The 23,254-nt window shown below is 35.8% G+C and overlaps 3 protein-coding genes across 6 annotated transcripts in view; 2 read left to right on the top strand and 1 right to left on the bottom strand.

Annotated features, from left to right (window-relative positions):
- The first annotated feature begins 5,959 nt into the window (after positions 1-5,959).
- LOC134533741 (ankyrin repeat domain-containing protein 16-like) overlaps positions 5,960-23,254 on the top strand; it is a 42,525-nt gene continuing 25,230 nt past the window's right edge. For 3 of the 4 annotated variants that reach the window (XM_063371353.1, XM_063371352.1, XM_063371351.1), the window contains exon 1: positions 5,960-6,630. Coding sequence is in view for 3 of the 4 variants with exons in the window: in XM_063371352.1 (XP_063227422.1) it covers positions 6,576-6,630 (55 nt within the window). In the remaining variant the exon portion in view is untranslated. The remainder of the gene's footprint in view (positions 6,631-23,254) is intronic. The other variant, XM_063371350.1, reaches the window with a different exon arrangement.
- On the bottom strand, positions 7,193-11,917 carry LOC134533742 (uncharacterized). The gene is made up of 2 exons (XM_063371354.1): positions 11,219-11,917; positions 7,193-10,842 (listed from the first exon to the last, which is right to left on the bottom strand). Exon 2 carries the CDS (start codon positions 8,901-8,903, stop codon positions 7,983-7,985), a length of 921 nt encoding a protein of 306 aa, XP_063227424.1. The 5' UTR covers positions 8,904-10,842; positions 11,219-11,917; the 3' UTR covers positions 7,193-7,982.
- On the top strand, positions 16,203-21,646 carry LOC134533739 (uncharacterized). The gene is made up of 2 exons (XM_063371347.1): positions 16,203-16,999; positions 17,458-21,646. Exon 2 carries the CDS (start codon positions 17,461-17,463, stop codon positions 19,786-19,788), a length of 2,328 nt encoding a protein of 775 aa, XP_063227417.1. The 5' UTR covers positions 16,203-16,999; positions 17,458-17,460; the 3' UTR covers positions 19,789-21,646.

Here is a 23,254-nt window from a genome sequence, read left to right as displayed (position 1 = left end):
CATAATAAATAATTTTACCTTTTGACATGTCAGTTATCTTTAAAACACATTGTAGTTATTAGTATGTACAAGAAAGAAAGTGCAAGATTTTATGCCTTTAAAATAGTGTTTAAATATTCAATGTGTCTTCGTTTTTTTCATTCCACAGCACATAAATGAATTTTTTTTTTTATAAAGTGAACATATAAATTTAAATGTAACATGTAACCTTTTATGTGGTATCGCTTTCAAGATACATTCACCCACTGTGTTGGTACATATCAAGTAAACCAACGAACAATTAGGAAAGCTACAATGATTGGGTTTTTTATACAGGAATGTTACGGATAATGGAAAGAGGTACAATGGAAAGAGATTAATGTGGACACAAAAATTTTTTTTAATATTTATGTTGTTTTTTTTTTCATAAAAAAAATATTTTTTAGTGACAATCTAGGCTGCAAATGTCTCATACATTACTGAATTTCTATACTGAGCATTACCAACACAGAGCTTACACAGTAATATTTCCTCTTTACATTATACCATCAGGTGACACTACAAAGTCTCATAACATGCTATTGTTTTAAACAACCTCAGTATGTACCTTTATGGACAATTACTTTTATGGTGAGAAACATAATGTAGTAATTTGTGCATAAAATAATTGTTTATATAATTTACTTAATAGTCATGCAGTATAGCTGCACAGTATGAACCTCACAAATATAATGAAACCAGTTTTTAGTGAATGACCACAATATTAACTCAGCATTTTCACACACATGTCTTGAAATATTGTGGTAAATGTTTTATAGACTTTCTCACCTCTAAATCTTTTTTCTCTCGTTACCCACACATCCCTGGGTCATCTTTGCGGAGCCGGGCTTATCCCAACCGCCTTAGATTTAACCCTGCCACGTGACCACGCCGCAGGGTCGACAATTATGGAACTCGCTGACTCCAGAGGTAAGCGTTTTAATTTAATGTAGCCGTGCATATGTCTGCTGGCCCAAACAAAGACATTAAAGCACTTGTAGATTCACGGCTCGTAGAGCCTGTTCGAGTCGTAATTCAAAAACTTACGGGTATGGCCGGCTCCATGCAAATCCCCAATAAGACTGCTGTTAGATGTAACGTAAGCACATAACGAAGCAATCAGAAACTTTTGTCAGGGTAAAGTATAAGGTATAACGCATAGTGTAACACCGCAATGCATAGCATGCCAATAAATGCGAGAACAAATTGACAGTGATTTACAGTGCCCCCTTACCTAAGTTAGGCATCAGCCAACCATGCTGCCTGAGGAGTGTGATACTACTTCTTTAGTTAGTAATTCAACCACTGCCACGATCCTAATGAAAAAGCTGGGGCCGACGACCCACCAAACAGCTGCATAAGTTAGCCTGGCATCCTCCCGGAAAGAAAATAAAATTTTTAAGCTGTAAATATATAAAGACATAAATGACCTTCCTTCTCAAAAAATAAATGGAAAGATGATACTCTTTGCTGATGATACAAATATTGTTATAACAGCCCCGAATAACACCGAATTAAATGTGTTAGCCGTAAACACTCTAGATAACATGGAATCTTGGTTTAAAGAAAACAGACTAAAACTAAATCTGAATAAAACAAACTTCCTACACTTCAAGAGAAACACAGTGTTCAATCCCACACACACTTCTTACACTTATAACGGTCAACTAATAGAGGGAAAAAATTCAACAAAATTTTTAGGTTTTGAAATAGACACCCACCTAAACTGGCACTCGCATATACACAACACTGTTAAAAGACTAACCCGTGCTTGTTATGGTCTTAGGGTGATTAGAATGTTACTGTCTAAAGACTATGTAAGATCTGCATATTTTGCAAATTTTCATTCCATTATGAGTTACGGCATGGAACTTTGGGGACACACAGCAGAAGGAAACAGAATATTTAAGCTTCAGAAAAAAGCAATTCGACTAATTTCATTTTCGAAACCATCATCATCCTGTAGACACCTATTTCAAGATCTCAAAATTATACCTTTTTAGTGTCAATATTTTATCCAGCTAATGATTTTAATGAAAGATAACATACATCTACACAAAACAAATAGTGACATACACCCGTATCAAACAAGAACTACACTCAACCTCAGAATACCATCTCACTCCACCAGCCAATATGCCAAAAACTGTAATTATGTGGGAATCTGCTTATATAATAGTCTACCTCGACATGTTAAAAATATTAATAATAAAAAATTGTTTGCAATAGAGTTAAAAAAAATAGCTGAAAAACAGTTTTTTTATTCTTTCAAAGATGTAGAAGACTTTATAAAAATAAAAAATAATAGCAAAGATTTTATAGGGTAAATTCAATCCCACTTGTAATTTATGTTAACTTATAAGTAAAATGTAATTGTATATATATTTTTTTTATGTTAAATTGTATATTTTTGTGTTTTTGTTTTTTGTGAAATTATATATTTTGTGCTTTTGTTTTTTGTGAAATTGTATATTTTGTTTTTTTTGTGAAACTTTATATGTATATATATATTTTTTTCCTATATGTACTTGACATGTATCATACCCCAGAAATGGGGTCAAAGGATATGAAAATAAATAAATAAAAAATAAATAAAAAAAGATGATTTTGAATTTTCCATGAAAAACAATTGAAACATGCTATAGATACAACACTAAATATAATTATCCTGAAACATGTTGAATTCAGTTAAGTTCTGTTACATAGTTGAACAGTGACGAGATTCTGCAAGATAGGAATAGCCTCTGTCCTTAAGGCGATTGGTGCAGGGTGAAAAACAGTCATGCGTCAGAATAAGCTGAAAATTGGCTTATTTGCTTCATAAACGCTTGCTTATCAATACTATATAGTCAGCCGGATCGTATATAAGCTAGCGGGTGAGATATCACAATTTAGTGGCGAGACAGCTCTCGTGGGTGAGGGGTGTCGAAGTTGCTCCGCGGCCTGCGATCTAGCGGACATCGCTGGAACGTCTTGCAAAACTATCGTAGTCTCTCTCTCTCCCCACATTTGTCCGCGGAGAGGACAGAGGGAAACAAGCCACGAAGGGCCTTCTCCCCCATCCCCTGTAAGAATCCTCGCAGCGCACAGCCGTGATGCGATAACCGGTTTTAGCCAGCCTTACTTTCGTTCGACCCTCAATGGCAAACGAAGACATAAACACAACCATTGTAAAATTCTGAACATATGAAATTTTTAACTTATTTAGAGTCGACTATGCTTGTGTTATAATATAAATACCTATCTATTTTTGATATAAAATGTATATATAGTATATTATAATATATGCCTATGTTTACTGCTGTAGACATTGTGCGTATCACCAAAAACGCGCAGTAAAGTCATCAGTCACAAACAGACTGATAATGGGAATAGATCAGTGGCGTAGCATTTGTGTGTGTAGGGGGGGAGGGGGGGCGGAGAGGGCGGCACTTTGGCCGGGGCGGCATTTCACAGGTGGCGGTAACAGAAAGTTAATGTTTTTCAAGGTTTTTCCCCGTAAATTTTTTATTGTTATTCCCATATATCCATGTACAATATTCAATGCATGGATATTGCAAGGTTTCTCAATAACTAATACTTAGGAAACTTATTTGGTTTCAATTTTAATTTAAACGAACATCTCTCGCCAATTCTTTGTACTTCGCCGTAATGACTGAGCGTATCTCTTTATTTTATTCAATCGTGTTTCAATTTGATACGTCTTACAAGGTATCGATGACTTTGAGAAAAAAGCGAAAAACGAACACAAACTATTTCGCGGCCTTCATATGAAACTATACGTAGCGTACATATTGAATTTCTGCGTATCTAGTTTGCAGAGCTGTTCGTTTTATGTAGGCGATTTCTCTTTCTCCTATCGTTATTGCATTACGTTTTCTCTGTAATTTTTTTAATAGGTATTCTGCCATCTCTGTCATGTTTGTTTACCTGTAGAATAAAATGCAATATTATAAATTAATTTTTTTACAAACATGTTGTTCATATGTCAAAAAATGTCATTTTCAAATTTAAGGTTACTGTTATTCAATAATTACCATGCCCCAATTTTTTATAATCAGTTAGAAAAATAAGAGGACGGCAAATCTGGGATCCGCACCGGGTGCTAGTGACCTGTGCTACGCCTCTGGAACATAGGCCAGTTCCCGAAACGTCGCAACAGTTTTGTCATTGGAATCCTACCGTGTTAGTCGGTGTTGTCGTTATGTTGTCCATATTACCTTTTTTTTCCATCGTTGTTCGTATGTTTTGATTATATTTAGAATATTAAAACAAACATTTAAATGGCTCTAACTGTATGTACTAAGGGCGTAAAGGTGTTGTTTCGCGTGCGTATTATGGTCACCCATAGCAGTAAGGGTTCAATAATTGTGTCAGACAATATTTTTGTATAATATTTAGAACGTTTAAAAACTTTGGATGGATTTGCTGAACTATACCTGCTAAGAGGGTTAGAATTTATCAATCTCTCAAAACTTATTTTTTCATTATGTACAGCTAAAATGCGCGTATCGAAAATTGGTTTAGAAAATTTTTCGTGTTAATATTTTAAATGATTAAAAATTTTAATTGATTTGATACTGTGTCTAATAGTGGAGTTACGTTTTTTCCTCCACCCTCTCTGTTTTCTATCCGTACAGTAATAGTTAGTCGTACACAAACATTTTTTGGAAGACATATGTGGATAATATTTAAAAGGTCTGCATGAATTTTCAAAGCAACTGTTACTGTGGCTACTACGGTAATAATATTTTTTATCGTTTTCCTTTCGTCCATATTTTTTGTCTTCCCGCTGTTATTGTTGTTCGTTTAATAATTGTTTCAGACCAATTTTTTTCATAATAATAGCCAGTTTACAATATTTAACACCAATTGCAAAAGTCTACAATTAAATGAAATTAATTTAGAAATATAAAAACTGTATGCAACTATTGTTATAAAGCTATTAGTATCGAATTCAAGAAATATGGGTGAGAGCTAAGAAATTTGATATCGTAAATGAGCTCAAATATTGTTACCAATTCCTCTTTAAAGACTTTATATTTATATAATATATAACACTTGAAGACTAAATATCGAAAATAAAGGATGTTTTTTCTTTCTCACTATTTTTCTATTCACTTAACTCTTTTTATGCATAGACATAAAATGATTAGTCATAGTGGTTAAAGTTAATCCTTTGCGTGAATATTCACTTGCACCTAACTCGCTGAGCGTCGGCAAGTGTAAAATAAGTACATATTTCACTAGAATTTGATTTACTCATAATAAAAATTCATAACTACACTCTTAACCTAAAAAATTGTTTCTGTTATTGATCCATCATTAAATTACCAAACTGCGGAGGATACACAATCACTATGTTGGGTTGGAAGGTTGTTAGCGTAAAGCTTTTTAATTTACTATTTTCTTTTATTGCTAACAACATTGGCATTCACAGGTTACAATAAATAATTAATATTGCACGACAGGTACAAAACTTGTACATAGGTATATATGCCATACACTGCCACGCATTACTAACAATTAAAAATTAAAGGACATACATTATATGAACATGAACATAAATTGAATATATGCAAGCACTCATTTTCTTTAGCCCATAGAAATATATTTTCCATGATCAATTTGTAATTTATGAAGTACTTATTTGACATTGTTGAAAGTTAGATTTATTAATTAATATTGAAGGTATGCACAATTTGCATAGTAAAATAGATATAATTTATTGTATTTAAAGGCACACACGTACTTTGACATGTATAGGAATCTTAGCTTACCACAAAAAGTCGAAAATGTCATTCGCAGCATACCGCAGAGAAAAAAGTGTGAACCTCTATTAATTTATCAAGCCTTCCAAAAAATACAGTGCAGTGGTTACATAATGACATTACAATAAACAGTGGTAAATATGTATTGTACGGATTAGCGCCAAAAAAAATCGTACAAATATGAAATAACTTTCATTATATGCTATCTTACGTCCTCTCTTCAGAACCGCCTGCGGAGATAAAAAATTCCAATTACTTTAGGAGATATCGAATTTTTTAATCTTCATTTTTTGGCGATTTTTTTAAAAAAAAAATTTAAAAATCCGAAAATACCTTTATTCTGTGCTCTTAAACTTCCTCTTTTCATTAAACCCGGCTGAGATAAGAAATTCCAAATACTTTTGGAGATATCGAATTTTTTAATTTTCATCCTGTGAACTCGTGCGGCGATAACGGTTGCTTGTTTACAAGTATCATTTTTTTTTTTTTTTTGCGATGTTCCCAAACGGAGAAACCTAAGATGCACATAAAGTTCTGCCATTCCCGATTACACCCGAACAATTCACCTTCGGCCAACCTCGGGTTTATTTATTAATATTTCTGTGTTTATTTTAATGTAGCTATACTAACCTAACTAACCATCCAAATGGTTTTTAAGTGTTTTAATGTAGCTAACCTATCCGACCACTTTTAATATTTCAATTCATTTTTCCTGCGCAAAAATAAATAAATCCCGAGGTTGGCCGAAGGTGAATATTCGGGTGTAATCGGGAATGGCAGAACTTTATGTGGATCTTAGGACTCTCACGTGAACGAATACATCATGTAAAAAGAAACTTACGTGAGTTTATTCTGTTCATCCTTTTTCCCGGTTTGTTAGGTCAGGTCAGCTACATTATAAATACTTTAAAACTAAACAACCAATAAAATTATTTTTATTATTTTTAATGTCTGTTCAGTTTCAAAGTATTTATAATGTACCTGACCTGACATAATCTACCTTTGTCCCATTTTGTTAGGTCAGGTCAGTTACATTATAAATACTTAAAACTATACAACATGTAAAATAAATTGATATAATTTTTAATTTCGGTTTATTTTGAAGTATTTATAATGTAACTAACCTTACCTAATGGAAAATTTCTGTTATTTAGACATTCACGCGCACACGGCAAAATATAAAATGGCGACGGTCAAATTAATACACACGTCTGGTATAGCAAAATAAGAACGGCCATATCTCCAAAAGTATTTGGAATTTTTTATCTCCGCAGGCGGTTCTGAAAAGAGGACGTAAGATAGCATATAATGAAAGTTATTTCATATTTGTAAGATTTTTTTTGGCGCTAATCCGTACAATACATATTTACCTAAACAGTAAAATAAAGACTCATGTGTACTTAAATTAAGAACAGTTTTATTTCTAATTTTGTTAAAGCATTTTAATATAGTGTGCAGCACTACATGTACATCCCAAGACTGATAACACACCACTTCCAAATGTTTGTTTCTGTTTCTCCACCTTCTAGAAATTTTACATAGAATGAACTTACTTTCAGACTGTTATTTTTAACTGTAGTCTGGAGATTACACCACAAGTCCATGGAAAACATAACGTATTTAAAAGAGAAATATGTATTATTAGTCTGGATTGCTTTCTCTAAATTACTGATTAAATTTTCAAATACAACCAATTATATACTAACAATAATAAAACTAATTAGATTCAAGAACAAAAAGTGTCACATAACTAATAAATTTTAAAATGTCTTCACTTCTTTGTTAAGTTTCTTTGACTTTGCTTCTTCTATGTATTCAGGATCTCTGCATTTCAGTCCACGAACATTCCTCGGGTCAACAATCTCAGGAAGAACACAGTTAAAGTAAAACCGTTCTAACTTCGGAAGCATGTCTTTTTTCCAAAAGGTCTCGTCGCACTGAACGTGGACGAATTCGGTATCAAAGTCACAAAATAAAATCAGCACACACTGCTTCCTTTTCGAAATATTTAATTGTCCTTGAATTTGGTAGAAAAAAGGATGTGTTCTTTTCAGTTCCAACATGTCTTCACTGTTAGTGTGAACACCTATGTTTTTTACTTTGGAAGCCTCTCGTATAGATTTTACAGGAGAATTGTTAACTTTAAGGTTGTTGATGGAAGGGAAACATTTAACTTCAATGATAGTGTCGTTCTCAACTGTTCCATCCGGACTTGCTCCAAGATAAGGGTACGATGGGTGAACAAAAAGTCCACAAGGGGACACTTTTTTTTTGGAACTTATTTTCATAAGCTTTAATTGCGGTACTTTCATGCATACGTCCGTACCGTATTGCGCCTGTGTTGATATCCTTGGGGTGCACTATTGAAACCACCATATTGTGGCAAGATGTGTCACATCTCATTTTGCAAACTTTAGAGAATGACGATGCAGTCAGTCTGTTTAGTCTTGCTTCCCTCCAAACAACATTACAATGTTGGCCGACCGTATTTCTCTCCAGTTCATGACACAGATGTTCGGAAGAAACTGAACTTTCGAGCCGCTTCAAGACCTTCGTTTTCTTTCTCTCCATTTCCTCTGTAGAAATATCGGGTTGGGCAGCTTCGGGTCCATAGTCACAATCTGGCTGAGAAAATACACATTTTCTTTTGGCAGATCTACGACTGTCAGATAACCTTCTTTTGCGATTCCTTTCAACAGCTGTCGCGCGTGCATTTAAAACTCGCTTTGTCACTGAACCTGGGCTACGACCTAATAGAGTTTTTACTGGTGAAAGGTGCCAGTTCGGACCTTTGATGTGTGACAGACTAGCACCCAAGCAGCACCTTTTGTACCGACCACTTTTTGAGACATCTGTCCGTTTGCCACCGGAAAATTTTGAAATCAAACTCATGAAGCGTTCTGCTTGGTTAGTTGTTTTATTACCTAACAACTTGTCAGCCTTGGTAATGAGTGGGTCTAGTGCTTTCATTATAGCTGGCCATATAGTTGTTGCAGACATAATTGGAACATTGTTTAGCTCGCCCGTACCTTTCCTGACACAAAATGTGTCTCGACAATTCTCGTGATCGCCAAATACGTGGTAAGGACCATTCTTCAAATCTTTTTGCAGCATAGTACTATTGCACTCTATTTGCAGAAGCAATAGCTGCTCGTGCCCCTCTCGTCAATCGAGGAATTAACTGGGACAATTGACGCCTTGCAGTGATGACGTGAGTGGTATCCTTGGTAATGGCATGTAGTTTGCTAGTGTAGTTTCTTATCATATGGTTGGCACATTCCAATTTCACTACATGTCTACCATATGAAACACCTCGCTGAATCTTCAGATACGAACTTGAATCACCGTCACTGATAATGTACAAATAACGTACCCCATGCATCGATTCGCTTTCTTTAAAACCTTGTACAATAATTTCTTGTTCCATTCCTGTTGAAGTTCCTTTATAATTTTTGTAGCATTTATGTGGCCTGGATTTGCTGCCTGGTTTTTCTTGGTTGTTACATATATAACAATACTTGTTGCGTATTCCAACGTACAGCAAACCATTAGTTTCGGCTCCAATTATGCAAGCCTGCAAAAAAATGAAATATAAATAGGAAATATATAAAAAATACAAACATTGTCATTAAGCTCTTTGTTTGGAATAAACAAACAGAGGCGAAAGTTGCGTAAAAAAATTCATTATTGCGGCTTGTGGTACTAAGAAAAACAGATGTTTCTGTATGTACATGTGATAAAGTTTCAATTGCATAGTTCAATTAAATAACAATGCAGTTCTTAAGATTAAGTGTATTTATTGGTGTTATACAATTAATGTAAGATTAAGTGGTTACCGACTCCGTCCTCAGTAACTTTTTGAGTCATGGCTCTAACATTGAGGCCGTGACTCTATTCATATTTGTGTGAAGCTCTGGAGCCGTCGCTCTGGCCCACTTGCGAATGATTTGCGACGCCCGCCGACAGCTCTCTACCTGTGACAAACTCAATGGAAACGCATTATGTTGGGAAAATGGAAAAAAAAGGTTGAAAACAGTTTTTGTGTACCTTATGTGCGTAATTTTATTGTTAGAATGCAGGAATATAGTTATATATATATCCAAGTCGCAATTTGATTTAATTATTAAGAAGTGATATAATGATAAATTATAACGATGTAAAAGTTATAAATCTACGGAATGACTAGCATAGAGCTTTCATATGACACGAATTTCCCTTAACATTAAACGTATTTATTAAATTAAATATTTGGTTTGAAAAAAAATTAATAGGAAACCTTTATCACATAATAGGCTATAGTCGTGCAATGAGTGTACTGTAAAGTGTCTTCTAGTGTGGAGTTTGAGATGGAGGGAAAGAGTTTTCACGAGTTTAAACACGGCTACTACCACCATTGGTCTTCACGCCGCATATGTTTAGCTATCAGACAAGCCTACATTTAACACTCAGTGACCCTTCCTTACTCCGTAAGTAAAAAATATAGTTTACCTTGTTTTAAAATAACATATACGATTAAAACCAGAAATAATAATGCTAGTATTATTTTGAGCTGACCTGATTCTTGACAGTAACAGCAGGAAAATTCACAGGATAGCAACAAATTTTAATTGTGTACAGAAATTTTTTAGCTTATTGCATTTGCAAAAAATATGTATTTATTACATTACAAAAAAATGTGTACGAAACAGGCGTATAAATGGGTATTTGAAATTGTTTTATTGTTTTAAAGTATGTGGATTCGAGTTCTGGGTAGTAAACACATTGAAATTAGTTAGATTTATTTCCTACGAAACTTTACTTGCATAATTTTGGCAGAAACATTATAAGCCATTACAAATAAACACTAACAATATATATAAAAATTCTAACAAATACTTACAACTCCTGATTTTGCAGTAAAACCATGGCCGTATGATCTTGTACACCAACCGCCATCTTGATAGACTGTAATGTAAGGGATTCCATCTTCATCTATGTTGCCCTTCTTTAGAGCGATTTCACGTTCTTGGACTCCATTAGCAAGCATGTATTTTTCCAGTTTGTCTTCCCATGCCTAAAAATATAAATAACAGGTTAGTTGTTGCTGTTACCTTTATTTTGATTCATTACAGCCAATGACAAAAAATATTTATTTCTGCAGAAAAATCATCTAATATGTACTATTAAATGAGCAATTATTGTGTGTGTATGTGTATATGTAGGCCCTATATATAGACACACATATGGGCAACTCCGAATCGGCTCTAACTATTTGATGAAAATTTATATTTAGTAAACGTGTTGCCTTTAAAGTTTATCTTAATAGGTATCTTCCCTGAATAAAAGCGATTTTAAAGCAAAAAATATAAGACGCGAACAATGCTCGGTCGCCCAGGTACCAATATTTATATTATGCAAAATAAAAAACAAACCATAGTGCTTTTTCCTACCTTTTCAACTCGCTGTTCATGTCTCGTCCATTTCCGTTTACTCATTACAGGGACTTCCATTACTGCCATCATTTCTTCTACTTGTTGGTGTCCAATCCCAACTGATAATGATCCCCACACAAATAAATCATTTAATTCCTCTTCTTCTTTTTCCGTTGAAATTATCCTTGTTTTTTCACACATCATGCATTTATAAGTGAAGTAGCTGACAATGCCAATTCTTTTTTCGGACTGAAGTTCAAAGCGACCTGTTGTGCACTGTAGCACATGAGTAGCTAAAGATGTGAGTTGGTTTAACATGTGACTCATATTTACAAAACGACGTCCTTGAACGATTTTTTCTTTCATTGTCACAGTTTCAGCAGTTTCATTTGGAAGAATTTCAACATTCGATACTTCTTCACTTGGCAAGAATGAGCAATCCAATCCAGAAATATCCTCGCTGAAAAAAAAATCAGTTTAATCACACGTCTGTCATTTGAAACTTTTATTTATCACAGTGAACTGTTATGACAACATACAATTTAAAACGAATTTTACTTAGTCTGTGTCACTCCACGTTTTAACACTATGTTTATTTTAATACGCCTTGCGAGATACAGTTGTCACAACATCCGATTTCCATGTGCCTGCTTCTCTAAGTACAGTGAACTTTTTTGCTGCAGCTTAATTACTTATTTATTCGTTGAAAAAAAAATGCTAATAACCAAAAAACAACTCTTCTTATGCATAACCGACTCGCAATTCATTGCTGTCTAAAAATTGGTTTTATTGTGTTGGCGAGGGTGGCAGACGACTGTGCTAGCTTGGTGTCATCAATGAGTGAACGGCTGTTGTTATTACATTCTTACCCAGCTTCCCACCAAAGCTTTGCATGATTTCAGATGGTTACTTTGAATATTTTAAGTGTAGTGGAATACCAGGTGATTTAGAGAGTTGGTGCTTTAGAACACTGATAATGAATTTTATAATGCTACTGTATGTGATCACTAGGAACACGATAAACTGTGAAAAAGTTGTGTAAATTTACACAATAGTCTGCGGCAGCAGAGATTCCACCGATGTTAGTGTCCTTTTGCACCTACAAAGTTCGTGAATTCTTTCACTCTATGCAGAAGTAAAAGTTCCATCAAAAGTGTTAAATTTCTATGAATGGGTAATTTTACCAGACTATTTTTATATTAACGAGTATATGTTGATACATATTTAATGCAGGGGTGAATTTCATTTTCGGCTAGTAGTTAACTTACATGAAGTGCATTTATACAGACAGTGTATGCTATTTTTTTAAACCGAGAATAAATCACTGTCAATGTATGACAGTCAACCATGATTATGAGGTTCTCTAACATTTTGTCACCGGATTATTTCATAGTTATATAACGCGATAGGAGGTTTGGAACCCACAACCACTCAATAAGTTACCTAAGAAGCATTCTGACAAATCGACCAATCTATTTACATATAAATTAAATTGCAAAATAGGGAATTAAAACATGTACAACAAAACACTTTTTTCTTTATAAATAAGTCTATGCATGAACAAGTTTGAACGAAAGACATTTAGATTTTCTTGATACACAAGGAATTTTTGAGTAAAATTACACAACCTGCAGCATTTTTTTTGCATCCGCTTCAAATATTTTTTTTGCTTGTTAACTTCTAATTTATAATGCTGATAAACTAATTGTAAGATGACTTACACACTACACACTGACTTTATCTGAGGGAGCCTCAAAATCCTCAGTCAGAGTGGTACTCGAACCCATCATCTGTGCCTTACATAACACTAACAGCACGATCCTCGCATCATGCTTAGGTAACAAGCACTATACGAAATTATGTAATTAAATTACTTACTCGGTTATATTTTGGACGTTACCACTGGTGGTGTCGTGATCGCCCTGGCATATAGGTGGTACGTAGGCAGACGTTTCCATCTGTGTAGCAGCAGCAGGAGCATAATCTATTAAACTGGAAGATGTCCTGTGGAATTAATTAATAATATTAGCACTTTTGCACAGCTAAAAATGTGATTTTATAATACATACATGTTGTGCTGGCAGAATTTTAGTGAAGATGAACACACTCAAAAGTTTGCAATCTTACCTTTCCACAGAGTTGAAACCAGCATTAACAAATTCTTTGTATTTTTCCTTCAGTCTTCTTATGCACTTCGACCGTTTAGTTCTTTTACGGATCTTGCTGAATGGTGTCTTTTTCGGCATCGTGTTGGTATTTAACTTCTATCAAAAATGTAACAATTAAAAATAATTTCGCTACACGAATTTTTCTCCACGAAAACCTATTCCTTGCTTGAGCGACAATAGCCTCCATCCACTACAGAGCGTAGCCTTGTCTGACAGTGAGACGCGGTGTCATCGCCCGCCTCAGCCTGCCTCCCTCTACCCCCGTTATTCTGTCCCTTTTACACTCCATTCTTCTCCCTCCCCCCTCCCTCATTACAGCGGCTGCCGGCCGGATCTCCGCCTACGTGGTTCCAAGGAGCGCCACCAGTTTGCGCCACGCCGCAGGGACATTCTTCCCGGCAAATGAAGTTTTCACGCGCAGTGCTAGGAATATCACTCCAGCGTATGTGTTTTGAGTCAGGTCATCTCAAAACCAAAAGGATACGAGAATACATGCGTGACTCAATGGTGTGTCAGATAGTATCTTTTAAACTTCATTGCAATTCTTTCGTAAAATATATTTTAAAATAGACCGGCAAAGAGCCATGGAAATTTTCAAAACTCAAATGCAAATTTAACAATTAAAAAAAGAATATTCTGTATTTCTTGGTCCGACAAATTATTTGTACAATCATTACTTGAACTATACTTAAGATAATCATTCTTTAAGTTTTCTCTTTTTTTTGGTGGTTCGGCAAGAAAAAAAATACGTTTACAAGAACATAACTTAGTAAAAAAAATTATTAAAAAAATAGGTAATTTTCATTTTAACTTAAAAAGAAGATTAAAAAGTAAATATGTACTGTTCAATATGTTTTGTCGTAATATTTTCCATGCACCAATCGCCTTAAGTATGGGCGGTGGGCCTTCACTAATCAAAATTCCCGCGCGTCTTGTTAAAAGAAAAACAAAGTCCCGAAGTTGGCCGAAGGTTAAGTCTTCGGGCATGTTCGGGTTGGTCCTCAACCCTTTGTGAAATGTAGGCTTCCCCGGAATAATTCCGACAGTTTGTGACATATTCCGATACATAATTCCACTACCAATTGTTCAAGTATAGGTTTTAGCAAATTTCAGTCGGAATAAAGCAATTTCGCTGTCAGAATCAAGAATAGGGCCCCTGTTCTGTTTTTATTAATTTTATTTTTTTAAATGTTTAGGGACTTTTTAGAGTTTATTTTAATTTTAAGGTTATTTTAATGCACCGATAAAGCAGTTTTGCTGTGGTTATGATAACATGAAATAATAAAATCCTTTTTTTTTTTCCATAGTTTTATGTTACTACACACTTTCTTCTTGCTCATTAGTAGCTAGTAGACTTGTGTAGTTCGCGAACGAACTAGTTCGGAAGAGCACTCCCACAGACGAACTACGCGAACTAGTTCCCAGATCCCTCGCTCCTCAGTTCATTAGTTCTTTCTTTTTCCGATCTCCTTTTAGTTCTGTGCACATGGTCTGGCTCTTATCAAAAGTCGTCACTCGTTCTCCTTTTCGGGTATTAATTATGGCTTTGTCGCTGGTCTTTTTGGCTGGCTATCGTTATCTGCTCGGGTCGGATAGCTGAAATTTCAGTCATCTAACGGATACTGACTTTACAAAAATATTGACTCTTGATCGCTGCAAATGTTTACTGCAATGATACATTTTCAAATATGATCGTTTTGTTGATGATGATAGCTTTATACGTGTGTCCGAGCACAGTTACCACAGGGTAACTTAGCGGTGGGGAAACCGTGGTGTATACTGAGAACAAGTCAGACATAATTTATTACATTAGTTACTAATATCAGTGTTTACAAAATGATTTCAATATTTATAAAATAATTTTGACAGCTGATGACAACTTTAATATTAAAATTTTGACTAATATAAAACCATTGTTAAATAAACTTATTTTTACATTTCATAGATTATTTATTTGTCATTTAATAAAAAATAAGTTGTTGTTATGACTGTCTTAGAATGCCAGTACATGCAGTGTTAAGTAATTATCTCAAAAATGATAAGTGTGGAGCACATTATTTGTTAACTTCACTCATATTTATTGTTAGCATTTTTTTATTATTATTATTTCCAAAATACGTGTGTGTATGTGAAACAAATTCTTAACTACTACCTATGTACTTAACATTTGACATTGTCGACTGTAGATACTTTTCATGTTACCCTATATGCTATATTCTTCGATCAGATGTCTTTAGCTCTTGTGAATGCGCACGTCAAACTTAAAAAAATAATAATTAATATTTGTATATTTATAAAATGGTATTTTATTCACTAAAATAAACACATTTCATTAAAAATATTTCTTAAACTAGCTATAAAATAAAGCCTTTTATAGATTAAAAATTTTCGATTATAGTGTATGTTAAGTGAAGAATAAAAACAGAACTGTTATATACGCTATTTTACCCAATTATGTAAATAATTGTTTTATTTTCTCATTTTATGTATAATAACCCAAAAAAGGATAATAATCTAGGCGTTCACAACACTCATCATTATAAAAAATAACTACTATAACATAAAAAGATCGCCTGCAGTAGCGGTAGCAAAGCGAACGAACTATCTGTGACCTAGAGGTGGGTCGAAAAGTATCAACCTTTTACTTTGTCACTGTTACGCGCCTGTATCAGGAATGGCAAACGAGTACACTTGAAAAGTATCAGAGACTTTAGTATCAGTTCAGAATTCGCCTGGAACAACCCCACGGCCAATGTGCGCAGAACCCGATCGCAGATGACGGTCACTTGGGCGGAGCTTGTGAAAGGGGAGGGAGCAGGAACGATGAATAAGGGAAAAGAAGGGACATAATGTAGGGGAGGAAGCGCAGGGGAAGGCGTTGAAGGAGAGGCGCAAAGCGAAATTGTTACGAGTCGTTTGGTTATTAACCCACATCAACGTACGCTCACTGCGCAGTGCGTGCACAGTCTCGTTCAATAATAAAACTAATGAAATTTTAATATTAAAAAGTACATTAATACAAGATATAATATTTATATTTGTGCACCTAACAGCTATGAAAATGCAAATAAATTCTCAGTTGACACTAATAACAGATGTAATCAACATATGGACTTTTTTTTCCGAAAACAATTAGTAACTAGTGTTTTCATACATTAAAAGATTACGATTTTATCAAAAATTAAAAATAAAAAAAAACATACGTACATTAGTGAGCATACTATATCAATGTTTACGTTTCAAATGTTTCTTTAGATTAGTCGATGATGATTTATAACTCAGTTTTTGTTTACACAAATTACAATTAGCAAACTCATTATTTTCCGTTAAAAAATTCCACACAAATGAAGTCTTTTTCCTGCATTTATCCATTCCTTATTTCACTATAAAGATACTAAGGTAAGTTGGTGTAACTGGGCCCATGGGGTAACTGGGCCATCCCCTCCCAGATTTTCCCTGAACATATAAGAGGGAAATTGAACTCTGTTGTGGCAACACTGGTAAGCAGAAGTATACAAAACAACAGCCATTTGGTCTCCAGCTTGATTGAAGAATGTTTTATGGCTGCTAATGTTTTTTGTATTTGTGAGCGCAAAACATGTCTCTACAAAGGTGAATTCAAAAATTTTTGGTAAGTATTTTTTTATCTCTTGAAAATCGAATATAAGAAATTTTAGCTCAGTTAATGTCAAAATAACATTCCGTGTAGTGTTTTAACCTATCGTGCATTTTATAGGTCTGTGGAGTGTTATGACCCAGTTGCCCCATCATATTTAGTGATTTGGGGTAACTGGGCCATACATTCAGGGAAACTGGGTCCATGTATGGCCCAGTTACCCCACACTGAACCACTTATGCTTATATTAAATAAGTTGCTACTAACCTAACCCAATATAAGTAACTATACTATTTATGTTATTTTAATAAGTTGCAATTAAGTTAATCAAGATGAAGGCCTGTTTAGGTAGAATTATGTTGGAGAAATTTATTCTTTTAAAGCTTGTAAAAATTAAAAAAAAAAAAGAGTTTTTTCTTACAACTCATCCAAGAACTAAATTATAACTTAATAAGTTACTTTTTATGTTATAGACCATGGTAAGGAAGTACTACCGGAGAACAACCAAGGGTGCAGACCAAGAAAATTCATACTCCCGAGAGGTTTTAGAGTTGGCGCTTGCAGATGTGAGGAATGGAAACCGCACACAAAGAGAAGCAGCGACATTTCATGGCATTCCAAGAAGTACACTGCGTCACTACATCCATGGTTCGAGAGGTTCAGGGTCTATTTCGAGAGATGGGTTTGGGGGTGGTGGAAAACTTTCAATTCCACATGTGTATGAGGTTCAACTTGCAGATTGCCTAAGAGTGTTAGAAAAATGGGGATTTGGACTGTCAAGAGATGAAGTCATGGACATGGTGCAATCATTTGTTCAACAAAACAACATAAAAACCAGATTTAAAGAGGGTAGGCCAGGTCCGGATTGGTTCATTGCTTATAAGAAAAGGCATAACCTATCAATAAAAAAACCACAAGGAGTAGAATATGTCCGCATGTCTCAAGAAAACCCATTTGTAATCAATGAATTGTTTGATTTGCTTCAGAAAACAATTGAAGAGAATGTTTTGATCAACAAACCACACTTGATATTTAACTGCGATGAAACAGGGTTTGGACACGATCCAAGCAAAACCAAAGTTGTAGGTGGCAAAGGTGTAAAGTGCACTAGAACAATAAGCTCTGCTGGGCGTGAAAATACCACTGTTTTTGCATGTTGTTCTGCTGCAGGAGACAAGCTTCCTCTCCTTTGTGTCTTAAAAGGGAAGAATGTAATGGAAAGCTGGATTGACACAAACTCTGATGCCCGTACTGGTTATGCAGCTTCAAAAAGTGGGTGGATGGATGGAGAGATTTTTTTAAACTGGTTTAAAAAAGTGTTTCTGCCCAACATACCAGAAGAACGGCCCGTACTTCTTATCCTTGATGGGCACAAGAGTCATGTAAGTCTCCCTATGATTTTAAAGGCAGTGGAACATCAGGTAGTGCTCGTAAAATTGCCACCTCACACGACACACGTCACTCAGCCCATGGATGTTGGAGTATTCAAAGGTTTGAAATCAAATTGGGATAAGAAGCTGACCAAGTGGCAGAGACAAAATCCTAGGAAAAAAATTCCTAAACAGGAATTTGTAAATATTTTGATATCTACATTTTATGATGTTAACAAACAGAATATCACAAATGCCTTTAAAGCATCTGGAATTTATGATGAAGAGACAGGGGGCCCAAACAGGCAAGAAGCAATAAAAAAGTGCAAATTCAAACCTTGTGAAGTACAGGCTTACAACAAAGCACAGCTCAAAAAGGTTGCAGATGCCAACGAAATTCATGATGACCAGACAGATGCCGACAAGATCCCTGATGCCCACACAGATACGGAACACACTCCTTATGACTCTGCTGATGTTGGAAAGACTCCTGATGCCCAGGCAGATGCCGACAAGATTACTGATACAGACAACAGTACTCATGACCATCCTGATGCAGAAAAGACTCCTGATGGCCAGGCAGGTGCCAACAATACGCCTAATGCTCATAGAGTATCTGACAGGAGCTCTGATGTTGAGATGCCCAACAATGTAAATGTAAAACGAAGTTTTGAAGACATCATTGTCGAAATTTTCCACAAAAACAAAACTCGAGAAGAGTCTGGCAAGGAATCTGTCAAGCCAAAAAGGAAAAAAGTAAGCTCGGGAGCTGAAATTATGACTGCATCTGAGTACATAGAAAAAAGACAGGAAGAAAAGAGATTGGAAGATTTGTCTTTACAGCAAAAAAATACAAAAATAGAAGAAAAGCTCCTTAAACAAAAGAATAGCATTGTGAAGAAAAAACTCAAAGACAAACTGGAAAGTAAAAACAAAAAGGGAAGCAGCAAATTGAAGATGCAATGCGAGGAAAAAAATCAGAAAAAGAAAAGAAAGATTGTATCTAAGCCACTGACTTCAGTAGATTTAGAAAACCCATTACCTTCAACTTCTGGCCTCTGTAAGTTTAAAAAGGCGAGACCTTCAAGTGTGAATTCAGACTCTGATGATGATGGCTCATCAGGTATGAGCATTGCGGACTGTGAATCAGACAAAGTTGTGCCCGGTATCTCTGTTATCAAAGATGACTATGTTATTGTATTGTATAATGGTATAAAATATCCTGGACAAGTTGTAGATTTAGATAGAGACCAAGTGCAAATAAAACACATGAAGAGTGCTGGTTTAACTTACTGGCTATGGCCAGAAGAGGAGGACATTTTGTGGTATGAAGAAGAAGATATTTTAAGATTGATTAGACCCCCAATCCCTATGAACAAACGTGGAATTTTTAGTGTTCCTGAGTTAAAAGGTTGTTTATTTGAGTATGAGTAAGTTTACTTATTTTACATTATATTTTTTAACTGTTTTTGTATTAATTTATAGCTGATGTTCACAAAAATCAGTCTTGCAACATTGGTAATTGCTTTGAAAAATTATTTCTAAATGGGGGTAAATTTTTATTTTTATTTGTACATTTGCAAGCATTGGACCCAGTTACCCAGTCACAGATTCTGTAGTTTCTTATAAGAAATAGACTTGGGTGGTCCACTTACCCCCATTATCAGGGTAACTGGGCCCACCTGTATTTAAAAATTATATAAAATATTTATACATATAATAAATATAGTAAAAATAAATATCACAGCTTAATCAGACTTCCTAAGAATTACTAACATATGTGTCATACATGGATTTTTGAAAACTATACATTTTAGTAAAATTATAATGTGTTAAAAGTATAGTATATGAAAAAAGTTGAAAATCTATGGCCCAGTTACCCCAACTTACCTTAACTACAAAGCATGACAGCCCGCAACAATGTACATGGTGGTAATTAATACACGGCCAGGACGAACTGCAGTGAATGTTGAACTGATTGATACTGGCTGTATTAGGCGGGCATGAGAGTAACAGAGGTAGAGAATTACCGGGCGTGATAAATAATGTATCAGAGACACCGATACCTTTTTACGCTGGTGATGACTGCACGGAGGATGTGTACCCTGTAACGAGAATGCTGATACCTTGTCGCTTCCTGGGACCGCTAATGCTCTGATACAAAAGTATCAGATACTTGTAACTAGGTACATACCTACCTGTATCAGTAATAGTTTGGAACAGATACCGAAAATTGCTGTAACAACCCACCTCTACTGTGACCTGTCTTCTTTGAATTCGAGATGGGAGCGGACGAACTAAGAGCGACCTAGTTCGCCAAGGAGCTGCGAACTAAAAGGAGCACTCCCGGTCGTGAACTATTATGCGCAAGTCTAGTAGCTAGAGCTTTGAATTTGTTTGTAGGTACTGTAGACGTTGATTGCAATAATATTTGATGAGCAGGTTTTGTTCATGGTGCTCTTAATTTAGATTAGTTTGATATTATTTTGTTAGGTAAAACTTTGAAAAATAGTATCTTGGTTGTCTGGGTAATTCTTACAGGAGTTGCGACTTGAATTCTATGGTAGTATGATAGTACTCTTTCTGATCATATATGCTCTAAGGTAGTACTGAATTCTGTGTGCCTCTCTCTGATAAACTGCGAAACAGTATTTATTGTTTATGTTCTGTTGGCACTGGACTGGCACAAAGCAAAGAAGGTCACTAAATAAATTGAATTTTATGTAGTCATCTCCCTAGTTACTTAAGAACTTTTTTTTTTTAATTATCCAGATGCCACATGCAGAAGAGTACACAATTTCGAAAATAATACCTCTCTGTATTCTTGTCTCATCTTGACGATCCATGAGTGGTATGCAAGTGGGGCACGGTATGATACTTATGTGTAAATTGTTCCCCACTCCACTTATTGTTCGCTTTACATCATAACTTGAATCCTGGTGCTGTTGGACACGAACCAGATTGCAAAATTTTGCAGTTTCCTTGTCTTTACCTTGTGATCCAACTTTCTTCACCCATTATTTCCTTTTGCATCATAACTAACCTCTCTCTCTGTCTGCTGTCTTTAAGATTCTCCCATCCTAATTGCTTCATTAGCTGTGATGGATTTGTAACCTACTTTTCCTTTCTATTCTTCCCCACTTTCCTTTCACCCATCTAGATGCTCACTTTGCACTTCCTCCAGTTCTCTCTTAACACATTGTTGTGTACTACGATTTTTTAAACCATGTATGATGTTTCTTCCCCTCGATACTCTGCTGGCCTGCTGCCTTTTGCAACTTTCTCCACTTACTCTCCCTACCCCGTTTCCTCGGAGAAGTATTCCTAGGTACTTGTAACCAGGGCTGTCAAGAGAAACCAAGAGCCTGGGGATAATAATTTTGTCAAGCCCTTTCCATTTTATAACTTTTCAAACCCCCACACATAAAAAAAAATAATTTATTGACTGTAAACATCACTCTGGCCGTAACTGTAAATGTAGGCCTACCTCTAAGGTTTCCTATGAACAGCAGACATAAATTGTGTTCTATCAGGGTAAACTCATGCATTTAAAAATCTTGAAACACAACCGGTGTTCGCTGGTGCCCGGGCTCCGGGAATTATGTTTCCTCCTCTCTTGCCCTTACCCCTCGACAGCCCTGCTTGTAGCTGTTAATCTCCCCTATTTATTTCCCCCCCCAGTTGTTTTCTATTTCTGACATTTTTTTAGTCCTTTTGGTATCGAGGTACACAAGCATTATGAGTGAAAAAGAATGGTAGTCAAGTAGATGTGAGCTATTTGTGGGATTGTGTGGGTCGAGAGATTGGATAACAGACGTTTGAGTGTTTAAACTTTGAGGTTGGCATAATCAAATGAAAATGCTTGGAGGTAGGATACAATGCATGTAGCCTACCACAAAAAAGTGGTTAAGTTGAATATAGAAATGATGCTGTCTTTGATAACAGTAATTTTCATGTTGTGAGCTTCTGTTAAACAAATGAAGCAATATAGCCATGTCCCTTTGTGGCAGTTTGCAGATTGGGTTTTGTTGTGTCAATTTTTAAATTTTTCCTATTAGTTTATCTTAATCATTGGCTGTTGCTATTGCTGTTGCCGGGCGTAACCCTGCCTCAGTTGCATCCTCAATTGCATGTATGGGACCAGAAATGGTGGATTGGCTGAATCTGTGGGCAACAGCAGATGTGATTGAAACCTTTCTGGGGGGTTTGACTGCCGAGCCCCGGCGCTTCGGCCCCAAAGGGCCCTATAGTGAATGGATAAGACCTATGGTAATGGACGGACCAAGAAAGGCACCACTGTGTTCGGGTGCACCCGGGCTTAAAATAGAGCTGTAAACCACTCGACTAGGTGTGATACGTTCCCCTAGTTCAGTGGTTGGGGGAGGTCCTGAGGCAACCCCGAGGCCCTCCAGCATACGCACCGTGGTCTTCATTTCTAGTCAGGGCTTCCTGCGATCGCCGCCAGATGAGTTCAGGCACGTCCGGGCCTTATCGGCTGTAAATCTGTCGGACTGAAGTACATACGGCAGGTTGGAGGGTAGTCTGAGGAGACGAGGACATCCAGTGGAGTAACTCTGAAGAGTGGTGGTTGGTTAGCTGCTGGCAAACGTTCTGCCGAATCGACGCCAGGTTGATAGTAGTATGGGAAGGATCCATTAAGTTTGAATGGTGTCCTGCTGAGGTTTCCTCCAAGGCCCTGGATTCTTGTTGGGTAGGCCTCGTACTTGGTAGTGGTGCTGCGATAGCTTCATCAAGCTAGTCTTAAGGTTGTTGATTTTATCCTGATTAATTGGAATATGATCAGAATTATTTACGGTAAGATTGATGTTTATTTGTGTTAAAATGTTAAGTAACTGGAGCAGACTCCAAGGGTTCTCTAGCCCGATGCGGGGTCGACGTT

The sequence above is a fragment of the Bacillus rossius genome, chromosome 7 (assembly GCF_032445375.1).
Source record: "Bacillus rossius redtenbacheri isolate Brsri chromosome 7, Brsri_v3, whole genome shotgun sequence".
Taxonomy (NCBI): Eukaryota; Metazoa; Arthropoda; class Insecta; order Phasmatodea; family Bacillidae; genus Bacillus; species Bacillus rossius.
The sequence above is the reverse complement of the archived record's forward strand: the minus strand, read 5'-3'. Positions and strand labels throughout refer to the sequence as shown.